The 17,075-nt window shown below is 34.9% G+C and overlaps 2 protein-coding genes across 4 annotated transcripts in view; one reads left to right on the forward strand and one right to left on the reverse strand.

Moving 5' to 3' along the window:
* Positions 1 to 17,075, reverse strand: part of GIGYF2 (GRB10 interacting GYF protein 2) — a 125,536-nt gene that overhangs the window by 63,761 nt on the left and 44,700 nt on the right. Inside the window, exons 7-8 of the mRNA XM_069469308.1 lie at positions 16,515 to 16,626; positions 15,675 to 15,715 (exon numbers count right to left, since the gene is read on the reverse strand). Coding sequence (XP_069325409.1) covers positions 15,675 to 15,715; positions 16,515 to 16,626 — 153 coding nt within the window. The remainder of the gene's footprint in view (positions 1 to 15,674; positions 15,716 to 16,514; positions 16,627 to 17,075) is intronic.
* On the forward strand, positions 1,640 to 11,932 carry KCNJ13 (potassium inwardly rectifying channel subfamily J member 13). Of its 3 annotated transcripts, none has more exons than XM_069469421.1 (3): positions 1,640 to 1,759; positions 6,425 to 6,900; positions 8,871 to 11,932. In XM_069469421.1, the coding sequence occupies exons 2-3, from the start codon at positions 6,441 to 6,443 to the stop codon at positions 9,491 to 9,493; spliced, it is 1,083 nt and encodes a 360-aa protein (XP_069325522.1). In that variant the 5' UTR covers positions 1,640 to 1,759; positions 6,425 to 6,440; the 3' UTR covers positions 9,494 to 11,932. The 3 variants fall into 3 exon arrangements, with proteins under 3 accessions (XP_069325522.1, XP_069325688.1, XP_069325604.1); XM_069469587.1 differs by having other exon boundaries at positions 6,425 to 6,664; XM_069469503.1 differs by having other exon boundaries at positions 6,658 to 6,900.

Below are 17,075 nucleotides of genomic sequence, written 5' to 3' on the forward strand. Positions count from 1 at the left end.
GTTCAGGCTACTGTAATGAAAGTGCTCTATTCCTGAGTGGGCACTCCGGAGCTGGTCTACAATATTCAGTTAGCAATTAGGAATCACTGAAAAGACCATAGCTGACTTTCAAATTGTAGAAATCCAAAAATCAGAAAACTTCTTCACTTAACACATTTCTTTCTTAATTGAGGATCATTTTGCCACATCATTTTTGCCTCAGTATATTCTGAAATGAAGTATATTATGGAAAGAGGCTTCTAAATTTAGTAAAGTCCTTTACTATCTCAGCTACTATGTCCACTTAGGACACATGGCAGATACACTCAAGTGCTTTTGCTTTCTGGAAGGCAGTGAGTGTTACACTATACTTGCTCTAGCTTTTTTGTTGTTTTAGTATGTTTTTTTTTTCCCAATCAGCTAGCTGGGAATTGATGCCTAGTAGTATAATTCCTACCAGTACATGCAGGTAATGAATATCACACCCCAAGTCCTTTCTTTATACTTTTGCCTTCCCTAGTTCTGAAAGTCAAAGTTTCCAATGCTGTGTCTGAACTTGTATTGAAATGTTTGGTATTAATAAAACAAAGAAGGAATTAATATATTTTTTAAAATGTGGGGGGAGGGAGAGGATTCTACAAAGGCGGATTTCACTTTCTAAGTAGCATTATATTGGTCTACATTAATAATTTTCCCAGCAGGCCTTCCATGATTTTACTTTGAACAATCACAGTCTTTGTTATTCAGATCCTCTTACATGTGACATTTGGTCAAAGTTTTAAAATCAGCAGCTAACAGGGGAGGAGGAAAGCACTGCTCACTAAGGCATTACACAAAGCCATACCACAGCTCATTTTGAGGTTGCTACAAGCTGGATCACAGACATTTTCCAATCAAACACTATTTTCAGTGTTGAGTTAAATTTTCTGTATCCTGAACGCTACGTTTTACTGTATTTCACTATATTTAGCAGGGAAACCCCCTAAACACCACTAAAGCAAGCCTTAAGAAACTTCTCCAGTTTTTTCATACCTGTGTGTTTTTTAAAGGTAAGTACAAGGTAATGAACAATTATTTTTATTCCTATTATTTATACACAGTCTTTTTTTTAAAGTCTGTTTCCTTGCCAAAAAAAGACTTCAGGTAACTAAACTACCTATGTTACTAGTTTTGGAGTTAATGGTAGCCACTCTGATGAGATATGAAAAGAAAACTAGGAAAACAATTCATTAACTTATGCCTAAAAGTCCTTATCCAAATAAATCTTCCCCAAAGAAATGGTGGAAAAAAAGATTAGTAAAGGAAATACCTCGTACTTCAACATGCTATATAAGGAAAGACGGCAAAAAGGAAATCTTGCAGGGAATTTTATCCCTTTGAACTTTCAAATAAACTCTTAAGTAAGATTATGCAAACTTACTAAAGACCGGTCCTGATTAGAGGGAAAAAATGCACCCCTTCTCCAAGTCAGTTCTGGAGGCTTTCTCCAGAGTTGTTAAGGTTTGTGTTGGGTAAAGAAAGACCTCCTAACAAACCAGCATTCTTTTCCACATGATCAGAGCTAATTGGCCCCCCTGCAGACTAAGTGACCAATCACATCAACTTCAGCTGAAACCAGCCCCCACAACATTATAAACAGAGGAATGTAAGCCCTAAAGCCAGTCCAAGAAGAGAACCTATAAACTAGACTTGTAGATTTAAATTATCTGATCAAAAAGACAGACGCTGCAAATTTCCTTAAGACCTGCTTGGCATATAGGCTGACCCAGCAAAAGAACTGGTGAGTACATGAAATAATATTCATTCTTATTTCTTTCCTTAAGGGGAACAGGGAAAGAAATTGAATGGCAAATAGGGACAGAGCCAGATTACTTCCAATAGATTTTTAAAACAAAGACATTATCTATAGGGTCATATATTAAGGTTCTGTATTCTTTTTCCTTAAATTTTAAAAATGGAATAACAGCCCTACTAAAAGCATTACTGGAAATTTTCTTAATTGATTTATTAAATGTATACTAATTCTTCACTATAATATATAAATGAATAGAGGAGTAAGGCCCTAGAAAAAATTCAGTGACTTTTTAAAAGAATGTATCATTTTCTTTTGGAAGGGATTTTTAAAAACCTAAAATGAGCATACAAAAACACATGCCAAAACAATAAATCACTTTGTTTTTATTTTCTTAATCCATGAAAAAAATGGAGTATCCTAATTTTAAAATTCTTTTTAATCATGGGATTATTAATGAAATTAGAAGGTGTTTCTGCAAATACGAAACCAAAATATAAAAGAATCTCTGAGCTTATATAATAGGGTTAGAGCTCATACTGTTTGCCCTAATTATGGAGGGCAGGAGAGATGATTATAAGACCTTCAATACAGTCTTAAAGTATTTACACCAGATGTGAACACATAGTAATAATGTATTCACTGAACATTTGTAGTTATAGCCTGGCTACTACTTTACATCACGGCAACAGAAAAGACATAATTGTATTAAGTGCCACAACCTAATGAGTAGAATGAATCCATTATTCTGACAACCAATGGAGCTGCCTAACTATCATTTTTATAAGTAGTATTTTTCCAACAAACAATTTATAAATGGACAAGTATTTTATAGCCCACACACAGAAACAAGCAAAACTTCCCAATCTTACATTCTACTTTCTATTGGGATCAGCCTAGAATCATATAAATACATAGTCAGACAAAAAGCACTCATGTGCCTGTGGGGACATGAAAATTACTTAAAAAGATAATAGTATAAACGTAATGTCTGCCCATCAGACACTTTTAAATGTGATGGGAAGAAAAATCCTACAAATATCAGACAACAATAATTTTTAAAAATCATATAAGCAGCCATAAAACCATATAGAAAAAAAAGAAAGAAATCATACAGGAAACCTATGTCCGTTGTAGGAATTGGAAATAAATTTACACATTTATTGAGCTTTAAGGAATCATTATTTCCTCTTTTTCTCCTTTCTTTGTTTTAATCTAAGGATAACTAGCCAAGGGGACTGGGGGCTTACCCAAAATAACACAGCTATGTAATCAACAGAGCCAGAGCCTGAAGGCCACATCCCCCGTTCTATGCTCTCTGTACTAAACCAAACTGACTACCTGGGTCCAAAGAACAGTTATTTAGGATAACCAGTCAAAGTGGGAATCAAAATCTCACTTCTCTAAACTACTCCACTTGCCAACACAGTCCAAAGCAGATCCAGCAAAGTCTTAGGTTAAAAAAAAAAAAAAAAGATACTGCTTCACTGTTTTAATATTAGCCTTCTGACTTGCCTGTTCACAGTTTTTGGCATGTATTTAGCTACCAGAGAAAAAATGAAATTGTAAAAAACCTAGAGTAAGAGTGCTACAAAAGTTGTAAGTAACAAGTAACAATCCTGAAAAAGCCCAAATGAGAATAATTAACATTAGCTATAGTCTATATAGAAAGGCTATCTCACTAGGTAATAAACACATTTAGAACTTTCATAAATGAAGTAGGTTGAAAATCAAGAATCGGGGAGCTTTTTCTTCCTCAAGCTTTTATGAAACACTAAGCACTTCGCAGTATTCACCAGAACAGAGGTTCCACAAGTGAAACAAGCATCCGCGTCCAAGCCCACGAGGGGCATCTTTGCGTAGACAGGAAGCAACAAACAATGAAGAACAATGGAATTGTTAACATACTTTTTTGAAAGCAGCCAACTATCCTTTCATTATTATATCCTTCCTCCTCAAGTGTCAAAATCTTTTCTTTTATAAAATTATGCTGACAATATTATGTTTTTAAAATTATCTTCTCATTTAGCAAAAGATAAATTTGGCAATGTTATATAAGAACTCTTCTCTCTATACTGTTTAAATTTTAATGGTGTGCAGATACAACTAGACTATCTATCTAATAATTCTGATTGTACTAATCTTCAAATCTTAAAACCTACGAATCATAGTTCTGAACCTAATAAGCATTCCTGAAGAACAAATATTCTGGAATAGATCTCGAACAAAACTAGTCAAATGGCACAGTATTATTCACAACAGCTAACCAGGGTCAAATGTCTGTTCTGAATCAATATAGCACTGACTCTGGACTCGGACTGCATGGGATTCATGTTCACCACTTACTACCTCACTGTGCCTCAGTTTCATTATCTGTAAAATGGGACTGATAGTGGTACTTACTACTTACTATGAAAGAAACATTACAATAAAGCAACTAATACTTACTGAGAGCTTACTCTGTGCCAGGCACTGTCTGTTTGCTTCACGTGAGTTAATATCTGTGAAGTTATTTGGTATTATTCCTGGCATATACTAAATAACATGTATTAGTTAATATTATTAATCACTACTATCACAGAATCATGTATAAAGTTAACAATGGTTTAAGACAGATACTTGAGACAGTTCCAGGGGCAAGAGCATCTACTACAGGTACTAAAAATCTGGCTGTCAAAGACTATCTTGAGAATGTAATACCAATCATCTGAGGAAGGATTTTTATTCCACTAAGCTCTGAATAGACAGATTCTTTTAGTAAAAAAATAAATAAATTGGTTTTGAAGTTAACCAGACTTCAATTGTAATTCAAATTACCAAAAGCCCCCATATGCCTTATTGGGGGCATTTGCCTAGGCAAATTTCTTTTATCTGAGCACCAGCAATCTCATCTGAAAAATGAGGACAATAATGTCTATCTTGCTGAGATACCAAAGAATTAGATGATACACTATGAAAGTACCTAACACAGTGTCTATGAAGATTTTACTGTTATTATTTCCAAAAGGGCAGAGAGCAGGTCTCCTAAAACATTTAAAGAATCTAATAAAATAAGGGTCATTAAATAACTATGCCAAGAAAAAAAAAATACACAAAATAAAATGATCATGACAACTTGTTTGGGTAATAAGTTATAAAACATTAATGCTCGAAGATTTTTTAAAGCCTATAATACGAAATTGAAATGGCCATCTAATCTAAATAAATTGAACAATCATCTCAACATTCCATCAGTAGCTCAAATCTGAAGAAAATACATGAGAATGTTTCTATTATCACCAATTAATGTTAAATTAGCCTCAGAACAAACAGGGAAAGTTGTATATACACAGCTGGCCCATGTCCAATTCCAACAACACAGAAAGGCAGTCTCCCAAGCCCCAAAGTCCCTAGACATAGGAACTAGTAAACCCAAGCAACCACCTAGTTCCACATGTCTCCAGTTCCCTTCTTACACAGCATTCAAAAGGCAGGAGGGGAGTATGCAGCACTCTCAAGGGCACCTATTTCTGAAGCAAGCAAGCAGAAGAGTAAAAGATAAACTCACAGTGTTGGGTGCTCACTTCGGCAGCACATACAAGCTCATAGTGCTGGACTATGGCAAAGAAAAGAGGAGCACTCAGGGAAGAAAAGTCACAGTTCCTGTTCTGTTTCTGGAAGCCTCTACACAGAAATCTTAAGACACCGTTATCATATGCAAGGATTGTCACAAGGCACACATTAAATTTCTACTCACCACATAGGCAAAAGCATAATCACTGATGAAAATGACTTATAGTAAAAATCTAATTATACTAATTATCTTTTAAAAATTGACATTTGATCCCTTAATGATTATTTTAGTTGATTAAACTCTTGAAGCTTTTTCTTCTGGTTTACTTTCAAAGCTGATCTTATCTAGAAATGTGTACTTGAAATTTCCTATTTTGCCAAGAAAACAATTCTCTCTCTACTCAAAAATCTGAATATTCAAAGAGACAGCAATTCATCAGTCAGGGCAAAAAGAATAAATAAATATGGCCACAAAGGGACAAAAATAAAGCTCAGTCATAAAACTCTGAATAGGTTAATTATAAAGCATACATCAGAATTGCGGGTCTCTAAAACCGTACCACAAATTTAAGTCTTGTCCTAGTACTAAGTCTGGCTTTAAAAGATTTGCAGAGAGTTTAATAATAAACTTCAAATGATTTATATTTATTCACACAGAATACTTACACATACATATAAACTTCTTCCTAATTATGAAAAGCTGTTGTTTACACATAATATTTGGTCAAATCAATGAATACCTGGTGGCTACACTTGTGCAAGGAGGATACAGGGGTGTCAAACAGGCACAACTCATAACCCCCACCCACAGGAATTCTAAAATACACTTGGAAAATGTTAAAATGTCACGAACAATATTTTAACAGTCCTTCAAGGAAACAATAGGAAGAGATATCCTAAGGTAACACATGATGAGCTAGCAAATGAATCACTTAGTCAATAAATGACCCTTTACGAAGAGAGGGGAGAAAGCTGTGAAAGCCTGCCTGAGTTGTAGTCAGGGAAGCATTTCCAAGAAAGCAGAAAGTGCATGAGGTCTCAGAATTCATGAATATTAACTCTAAAACAGTAAAGGGCTTATTAATTTACTCTTGATTTCAGAGAATTACAGCCTGAGATGGACAACAGTAATTGCAAAGTTATTGCTCCTCTCCTAAGTCAAAGATACCGGAGGATGGTCACGAAGGATGGCCACAGCACACTTCAAATGGATGGTGCTCAAAGAGGTCTTGCCTATCTTCGAGATGCCTGGGGAATCCTAATGGACATGCGCTGGCGCTGGATGATGTTGGTCTTTTCTGCTTCTTTTGTTGTCCACTGGCTTGTCTTTGCAGTGCTCTGGTATGTTCTAGCTGAGATGAATGGTGATCTGGAACTAGATCATGATGCCCCACCTGAAAACCACACTATCTGTGTCAAGTACATCACCAGTTTCACAGCTGCATTCTCCTTCTCCCTGGAGACACAACTCACAATTGGTTATGGTACCATGTTCCCCAGTGGTGACTGTCCAAGTGCAATCGCCTTACTTGCCATACAAATGCTCCTAGGCCTCATGCTAGAGGCTTTTATCACAGGTAAATTGTCTTTGTTCTTAAAAAAAAAAAAAAAACAAAAACTGCAAGTGTTTTGGAAAGGAGATAGGCAGTTATATGTAATTCTATTATAGCATAATTTATTTGTCTAAGGGGTACAATGAACACTATCTGGGTGATCACCACACTTAAAACCCTGACTCAAGCATAACATAAACGATCCATGTAACCAAAAGCATTTGTACCCCCATAATATTTTGAAATAATAAAAAAAAAGAATAAAAGAAAAAAAATTATTTGTATTAATAGCAGGTGAGGCCTAAGATAGAAAGGAAACAGTCTAGGGTCAAACAATAGGAGAAATGTCTAAGGAACCTGATGAATACTTAAATTTTACCTACTTAAGAAAAAAAGGATAGGATCACTATGAAACTAAATTGCAGGAACATCCTATGAAAAAAAAATTTACCAAAAGATTTAAAAGGAGTTTTTCACTAAAGCTAACCATTTGGTTAAATAAGTGAATAAGTATGTTCAATACATATTTTGACAGTCATTTTACCTAAAAGAGGAATTTGATTTTCTTCCCTTCCTTCTTCACTGGGCTAGAATTTTCTCCTGAGTTCATCTTTTCAACATTTACTCAACATCATGCTGCTCTGGACTTACTGAGCATCAGTCAGCATTATATGTTAGAGAACAAGTTACCTATATACATCCTTAGCAAAATGCACTGGGAAAATGTTTGTGAACATTATGAAAATTTGCTTATAAATCTGGTAACACCTAAGACTCTGTCTTCTAATAAAGCAGGGCTAATGTTCTTTTTACCTGACATATACAATTAAAACAGAAACAAAAGGAAACCTGGCCTTAACTTACTATCCAACAATGACCTGAGAAAGTTAGCACTGAACCACATGAAGGGTGATCTGTAATGAAGTCCCAGTGTGTTACCAACCAGGCTCTATAACCTGCAACATAACACTTAACTTCTACAAAAATTCTTACACTGGCTCAGTCTTTTTATAAAATTTAAAGGTTTTGTAAACTTAGATGGGAAAAACTTACATCTTTTTGCACTAACCCCTAAATGAAACTTGACATTTACTTCTATTATTAATATAGACAACAAAAATCAATAGTATCAACAGTACCAGTAACTCTGACATAAACAGAAATCACAGATATTTTCATATCAAACTACAATACTTCAGAATCACAGTCTTAAACCCACCACTAGACTGTTATTTAATGCATTAATAAAGCATATATAGTACTATAATTTTTTAAACACTCAACTGAATTTCTATATATTTGGTTCCTTTTGAATGTATTTTATCTTTAAGCACTTAAAACATAATTCTGGTAAGTATTTCATAGGCCTTATCAGCCTGCCAAAAGGATCTGTGGCACAAAATTGGTTAAGAAATCCTTATCTATATAGCTTGGGGTGCAGGGAGAATATACTTGAAAGGTGCACTAAAATCACCCTATAGCCAGAATCTTCCCTCAAAAAAAGGTTTCATAAGTTTCAAAGTTAAAAAAAAATTCTTCAGTGTACTACTCATTCTACTGGTCCCGTCCCCAGCACAAATCATTCTACTCTGAATCTAGTCTCTACTTCGAGGTGAAGTAATCTGGTTGTAACCAAACTGTATTTATTTTCTATTACGTTTTAAGTGGGGGCAGGAATATAGGAAATGACGAATTCTTTGACTTTGTAAGAAACTACAGGATAAAGTTTTATTACATTTCTATGTAACAAAATCAATTTTGCTTATCCATTTTGAAATCATAAGTTTTTAAATAGAAACATACGTATATTTCAAAAAAAAAAATTCTTAAGGCAAATGAAACTACTCAAATTAACAATGAGTTCAATTCCTGACTCATTGGAAGGTATGGCACCAAGAAATGTATATAATTATTTGATATACTCTTCTCATTCAGAAAAGATATTGATACTTAAAGTCTTCATTCTAAAAAAAATTCAATGGTTTCTGATTTAGGTGCCTTCGTGGCGAAGATTGCCCGGCCAAAAAATCGAGCTTTCTCAATTCGTTTTACTGACTTAGCAGTAGTATCTCACATAGATGGCAAACCTAATCTTATCTTCCAAGTGGCCAACACTCGACCTAGCCCTCTAACCAGTGTCCGGGTCTCAGCTGTACTCTATCAGGAAAGAGAAAATGGAGAACTCTACCAGACCAGTGTGGACTTCCACCTTGATGGCATCAGTTCTGAGGAATGTCCATTCTTTATCTTTCCACTAACCTACTATCACTCCATTACACCATCAAGTCCTCTGGCTACTCTGCTCCAGCATGAAAACCCTTCCCACTTTGAATTAGTTGTATTCCTTTCAGCAATGCAGGAGGGCACTGGAGAAATATGCCAAAGGAGGACATCCTACCTACCCTCTGAGATCATGTTACATCACTGTTTTGCATCTCTGTTGACCCGAGGTTCCAAAGGTGAATATCAAATCAAGATGGAGAATTTTGACAAGACTGTCCCTGAACTTCCAACTCCTCTGGTCTCTAAGAACCCAAACAGGACTGACCTGGATATTCGCATCAATGGACAAAGCATTGACAATTTTCAGATCTCTGAAACAGGACTGACAGAATAAGACTTATCTATGGCACCATATTTTTTAATGTATTAAATATACCCAGCCAGTTATGCAGCTACTTTTCCTTCACTGTATCTTATGTTTTCTTTTTTTCAATGCTGATTACAGCTGTCTGATTACGTCATGGTAATCATGCCTATGCCCATCAAAAAATGGCTGTGCTAACAATACACATTCTGGAAACATAACATTCTACCTTACAAAGTTTGTATCTGTGTTATCTGCAGAAATCGGTGTCACTCAACTTGACAGATTCTTATACAGAAAAGTTGCTGGTGAATTTATAAAGATGCGGTACTATACCAGTTCTGAAGGTAAAATGGACTGTGAAGTTTAACACAGCTGAACTGTAAGAAAATCAACCATAAATTCTCATTTTCATCTGCAAATCGAAGCAAGAGTCTAGTTTCAAACCCAGCTCCCTGGGTAGAATGATGATTTCACAATATTTAGTGAACATTCTTTAAAAACTGTTATTTTTTTCAAGACAGCAAAGATCATTCCTTTGGTTCTTTATACTACAAAACTAGGGTAAGTATTACTTCCTTAATTTTTAACAGCTAAGAACAAAAATTCACAAGAAAAACAACAAAGTATAGATTTATACATAACCCTAAAAGCATTTGAACAAGACATCCAAACAATGTATATGTTTATATATTTGTGGCAGAAGGTGATCAAAGAAAGTTAAGATGAGCTCCAGCCCAAAAGGAACCTGCAGGGTGGCATTTTTGGCAAGGAGATATAAAATTATATCTACTTCAAAACGACTCTGCATAATAATCAAATAGTGATTTAAAAACTTTAATCACCTATTCATCTGAATGGCTTCTAGTAACCTAAGTAAAAACATCCCCTTCCTAAGATCCATATGATGGTATAAAACAATCACCATAGCTCTAAATAATTCACAAATGCAAACATAGGTATAAAAGTTTAATTAGATATAATGCAACCAGCAAAAAAAAAATCTCCAACAGATAAAGCAAAAAATAATTAGGCAACAAAGTATTTTCAAACCCAAATTCCTGTTTCCAACTTCAAATAGTTTTTTCTATAAACACAAAAAGTGTTTATTCACCAGTAGGAGGCTGGACTAGATGAACTGTTATTTCTTTCAGAATCTAATACTCCATAAAAATTATGTTTTTTCTGCTTTGTTTTCTATTTTATATATGCTAAAATGAACGCTTTCCCTTACATCCAGTTTAAGACAATCCTTTGCATAATTTTCACTTCAATTAAAAAAGAAAAAAAAGAAACTGTCCTCAAATAATACAATAACCAAAAAAGTCACCCTATCAGATTTCAAACAGATTTGTGGCTGCTCTTCTTTTCTGAAATTTCCCTTATTCAAGTTTTTGTGGGAAAAGTGAAAGATTAACCTTTCCCACTGGTGATGGCCTAGGTAGGAATCATCTTTGGAAATAATTACTAGCTGAGTAAAGGCAAGCAGTTGTTAAGAGCAGGGTACAGCAGCAAGTCACATTTTTCTACTATTTGATCAAAAGGAAAAGAAAATAAAGAGCTTTGGAGTCATCTAAGACTGATAATAGCAGAAGAATATCAAGAACACAGAAACTTAATTATTATTAACTTTTGCTGTTTGAAAATCTTAGGCATTCATTCTGAAGTAGTAGCCAGACCAAGAGATTTTTTTCCCCCAACCCAAAACTATTGTAACACATAAAGACAGAGGGAATTTTTATTTCTATAATAAATTAACAAGATTCACCTAACCTGTGAAAATAAAGTAGTATTGAAGACTTACATGGTATGTTTTTTCCTAAGAGCACTACATCACTTACAGAGATCACAATTTCAACAGCTAAGTGAAGCTGTCCAAGGCGACACGGTGAAATGAATAAGACCTGGGATCTAAAGGCTCCATTCAAGTCAGATGAGTCTCACATCATATTTACTGTTTATACATAAACGTGACATTTGGAAACTAAATATGACTTTCCCTACGCACATCCAAGAAAAACTGTTGGTAAACTAATGCTATTTAATAAATATTTTATAAATTGACAACAAAGAAATGTGATCAAAAACTTTTGTCTAGAGGACAGAAAGCTCCTGGGAGCAATGGTCATGATTCATTCACTTATTTCAAAGAATGACAGTATCTAGATTAAGGATTAAGTTTTCTGCAGAGAGACCACTAACCTCTCAGGAAAATGGAGTACAAATGAAAAGAGAAAGAGGGAGGAAATTATTGGGAGGTCTACCTTCCTGAATGTGCAGCTTGCTAACCTAGACCACCACTGGGGAGTTTGGTCATAGAGTCTAAGACACATGATTAGGAAGATCACTTCGAAACTAATTTAAAAAATATCGATAGAAATCGATAAAGATAGTATGACAGTTCCAACAAACTGGAGAAAAATAGGTACCAAAAATCTTAAGGGCCTGGTTTTATGTATGTACAAGCCCATATTACCAACTGTCAGAAATAGTCTATGACCAAAAATTGTTATGTCTATTTCCAAGTACTTCACACCAAAATGCACTAATTAGTATCACATTGGGCTGAGTCTATTGGTATCATTTGGATCATTTATTTTTTAATGATCCTTTAATTTCATCCTCAAAGAATCATAGTACAAGATTATCACCAGAACAGATCTTTCCTATGCAGCAATCAATTCCTATTCAAATAGGAATTATAATTCTAATATAACTGGCCTTTTTTCTACCGCCACATTCTCTCATAGGTGTTCACCGGGATTATGCATGATTTTTACCCAGATGTCTATATTCCACCCATTTCTCTTCATGTAAGAAGCAAATACATGATAAGCACCATCTCTAAAAAAGATCAAATCATTCTGGAACCCTCAGTACTTAAATTATCTTAATTTGATGTCATAAGACATCTCACAATTGATCAATATATCAGTATGTACCAACAAACTAGTTTAGTATTGCTACTCTTAGAGAGTGTAAGATATAATTATGAACAATTTTTTTAATCTACATGATTTTCAACAAATTATTTGCAAAAAGAGAAAGCTCAGAATCCTTAGCACAGTTAATCTGAATTAAGCATCTTTACAAAAAGCATCTAGCAAAAGTCACCATGATATATTAGAATATATATGTGCATGGAAATTGCCAGAATATTTTAGTATATTAGGAGTTAGTAGATACTAAGTGGTAGTTAGTATCCTAAATATTCTGAGACACTTCATGTCAATTTGGTTTTATGGAACTTGTCTTTTCAAAGATATGCCTATGGGGTGCAAAGAAAAGAACCTTTACTCTTAATAGAGAGTGGCTAGGAAAATCACTCTCATTGGATTAATATAAGCTAAAAAGTGACACAAATAATAATGAAGAAGGACTTTATACTACTCATTTATTCAAAATCAACAAAGTGTGAATATGTGTCAGTAATTAAAATCAACCTATTCTCAATCAGGGAACTTGCTACTTTCCCAAGGCAACCCAAGACATTTTCAGACAACTCTAATTATTAGATCTTTTTAAGATTATGTCAAATACCTGCCTCCTTGAACCCTCCATCATTCAGTCCCTTTCTGCCCTTTAGACTCATAAAGATCAAGTCTAATTCCTCTTTCACATGATCTTTAAGAAAGCACTGGTAGACAGTGACCCTCCTCTCCTCTCCGTCCTGTCCACAGTCTCGCCGTTATCTAAACAGCTTCATTTCCTTCACACAGTCCCCATCACAAGGCTTCAAATATCCCATCGCCTCTACTCCAATGTGTGGACACTTTCAAGGTGTGGCCCCAGAACTGAACACAATGTGTAGGCTGTCCTGTGACGACATAAAAGACAATGGGCCTATCACCTGACTCACTGAGGACACTAGTTTTAGTAAATACTGCCCACAGCTGTGTGGATGTCAGCTCACTGCTGAATAACATGAAGCAGAGACTCACCTGAAAGAGCTGTGCCTTTCCTCAGTAGGCTGTTGTTACACACAGCTACTCTATATTTTAAATTCTATAATTCACTTATGTAAGACTTTGCATTTTCTGCTGTTAAACTTCCATTTGATTAGATGTGGTCTCTTGCTCCACCTTGATTCTGATCCCAAGTCCTCATTGTTCCACTCCATAGCTACCCCTCTCGACAATGAATGATTTGAAAATCTGATCAGTGCACCATCAGTGTCCTCCAAAGAAAAAAAATATTTACCACCCAGCACAAGGCCTAGCATATTAAGTAGGAATTCAATATTTGGTGAATGAACGTAAGTTCATGTACTCTAATTTTCGGTAGGCCTCCCTTATCCACAGTTTTACTTTCCATGGTTTCAGTTACCCACAGTCAACTAAGGTCCAAAAATATTAAAGTATTTTGAAAGAAAGACCACATTCACATAATTTTTATTACAATATAGTATTATAATTATTCTGTGTTATTATTAATTGTTAATCTCTTACTGTGCCTAATTTATAAATTAAATTTTATCATAGGTATGCATGTATAGAAATAAACACAGTATATAAAGGGTTCAGTACTATCTACAGTTTCAGGCATCCACTGGGGGTCTTGAAACAAATCCCCCACAAAAAAGGGGAAACTACTGGAAGCTTAAAAATTATGTAAGGCACTATCACTTCCTCTTATTGTAAGACTAATAAATATCTGAGAGCTTAGAATACCCATGATCTTCTGATTCCAAATCCTATACTCTTTAAACTACCACTCATCACCTCTCCACATTCACTGGCAAAAGTATGGAATCAGACAAGCATGGGACCAGAGGTCCTGACAGGTTCCCTGCAATGATGCTCATCCAACAGTCTACAATATGGGTAAAGCTAACAATAAATATCTACCCAGTCTCTCCCAAATTTCTTCATGCTACACATAATGAATGGTTTTCATTAACATAAATGCAACTGAATAATCCCAATGCCATGTTATTGATTGAGGAATTTCAATCATTGACATGTTTGAGTTTTATATGGAAACAGTGAAGCAAAACTGATCATATAACTACTTAGTTTTTAAAACAATCTGCAAATCAGTCTGTGAATGGTATTTACATATTTAACATATGTTTACAAGAAACGTTTACCACTGTTAGAGCCAATCATGCTCTGGAGAACTTTTCTCACACTTGTAGGAATTTGGAACTTGGTAATGTTCACAACTCCAGTGCTACTGTGAACTGGCATTTTTCCTCTCAGATATTAATACCTACTGGCAGTTTGTAAGGTAGTACCTTAAATCAGTCAGAAAGCTCATTTTAATATTATAAATTCTTTAATATAAACTATGATTAATTCAGCATAAACACTTGAATCTCGGCCGGGCGCGGTGGCTCACGCCTGTAATCCTAGCACTCTGGGAAGCCGAGGCGGGTGGATCGCTCGAGGTCAGGAGTTCGAGACCAGCCTGAGCAAGAGCGAGACCCCCGTCTCTACTAAAAATAGAAAGAAATTATCCGGCCAACTAAAATATATATAGAAAAAATTAGCCGGGCATGGTGGCGCATGCCTGTAGTCCCAGCTACTCGGGAGGCTGAGGCAGTAGGATCGCTTGAGCCCGGGAGTTTGAGGTTGCTGTGAGCTAGGCTGACGCCACGGCACTCACTCTAGCCCGGGCAACAAAGCGAGACTCTGTCTCAAAAAAAAACAAACAAAAAAACACTCGAATCTCTTTCCTTATTACATTCCTCTTTAGTGGATACCTTAACTATATAATTTATTTGATTGCTCTCATCACAAAAGAAAACAAAAAAGACTATACTGCACAAAGGCCAAATAGATGACTAAGGAAAGAACATTTGTAGTTTTAGCCTTTCCTCTGATACAAAAGCAAAGATTCTAGCATTTTTCCTAATTTTTCTCACCTGTGAGATGCTAGCTATACTGAAAAAGGAGTTAGTAGATTATTTCCTAACTTGAAGTTTCAATTCACAAACTGGTCTTAATAAAGAATACATGACTTGCAGAGAAGACACAGACCTAAAAAGTTAACTCAATCCTAATGGTTGCATTTATCATCTCTGGTTTCATACAATGGAGACCTCAAATATAACCATGGAATTCTAAATGCAAGCAATGCTACAACCCCATCTACTGGAGAGGCGCAGGTAACCAAGTCATTTTTTAATAAATTTATCCTTTTGTGTGAGCCTTGTTAAGAACTAATATCATGAAGGTCCAGGAAATATTTATATCATTAAGAATCTTACCTATATCTTTTCGTCCTGGTTTTTCAAAACGTCTGTCACCCCTAGAAAAGATAAAGTTTCAAACAAAGCTTGAGAGTAATATATAAATTTCCCATCCTTGACACTCACTTTCCCATTTTTAACAACATTTCTTTTTTCAAATTATAAAACAAATAAATACATGGTTATTGCCTAATATCTGTAAAATACAGAAAAGCACAAAGATGAAAATAAAAACATCTACCACTTTTCCCACCAAAAGCTAGGTTTCTACTGACCCAGAATATTCTAATTAGATAGTTTTATATACTGTTTTAGAATGTGTTTTCCCACATCATTAAATATTTTCAAAACCATCTTTAATGGTTATATAGTATTATAAAGTATTCTATTGTGTGGATATACAATTATATAAGGGAAATATCAATCTGTGTTGTTTCCAATTATTTTATATTAAAAATATCATCAAGGTGGGCAACTTTGTATATACATTTTTATGCAAGTGCCCTCACTCATTCTGACTAACCTCATATAAAGTCACAAACGATACAGAAAGAATATGCTTTTACTAATACCTACAAACAATAAAATGGCAATGCAACCTACTGAATGCTAATAATAAAATAGCAAATCAAATTAACTATGCTGGCACTAATATATTAACTTATTTATCTGGTATGCTTCTTTCATTAAATAAGGTTCATTTTAAAATTTCTTACAACTTGACGTTCAACAATTAACAGAATTTTAAAAAAATGAAACCCAATAACTATACAAAGAGACTTCTCTCTGCAGAAAGCAAAAAATAAATGTTTTATATACCAAGAAATCTTTATGCCAAGATCTGGATCCTTTAGTTACCTTTCCTCCCAGCTCTGTGATCTATGCATTTCCCTGCCACCTCCTCGACCAAATACACCCTCTACTTCATCAAAACTTCTTTGGTAGAAACCACATTCACCTCTGCCTCTGCCTGAAAATAAGAAAACAGAAAAAATGACAGTCAGATGTCAACATCTGGCACACATTCAACACCACAGATTTATCTCTAAATTTCTATCTCTACACAAAGCAGGACATCTATATTTAAATATTTAGCAAGGCCTGATGGATCTTTACCTGTGAGACCAACAATAGCACTGAAGCAGCTAAACCACAGAAGATTGAAAGAAACAAGTCAAAAAACTAATGTAATAGCACAAGCCCCAGTCCTGGACAAGAAAATTATCAACATTAAGCTCTATAATAAGGTCAACAGTGGAATTCTAATTAGTTCAATAAAGCATTAATGCAAATTAAATCATTTATTGGATTATTTTCAATAAAATTTGAAGAAATCTTGATTTGGAGAGCTTGTGAAAAGAGGACCTAAAGTAAAAAAAGCCAAACACGAAAGTTAAAATAACTTATCTAATCCCAGAA

This window comes from Eulemur rufifrons, chromosome 1 (assembly GCF_041146395.1).
Source record: "Eulemur rufifrons isolate Redbay chromosome 1, OSU_ERuf_1, whole genome shotgun sequence".
Taxonomy (NCBI): domain Eukaryota; kingdom Metazoa; phylum Chordata; class Mammalia; order Primates; family Lemuridae; genus Eulemur; species Eulemur rufifrons.

What these genes read in the sequence shown, in the direction of transcription:
- KCNJ13 (XM_069469421.1), top strand. Translation starts at nt 6,441, where the DNA reads ATGGACAACAGTAATTGCAAAGTTATTGCTCCTCTCCTAAGTCAAAGA. An exon ending in GCTAGAGGCTTTTATCACAG is followed by an intron (nt 6,901 to 8,870) that starts GTAAATTGTCTT and finishes TTTCTGATTTAG; the next exon opens with GTGCCTTCGTGGCGAAGATT.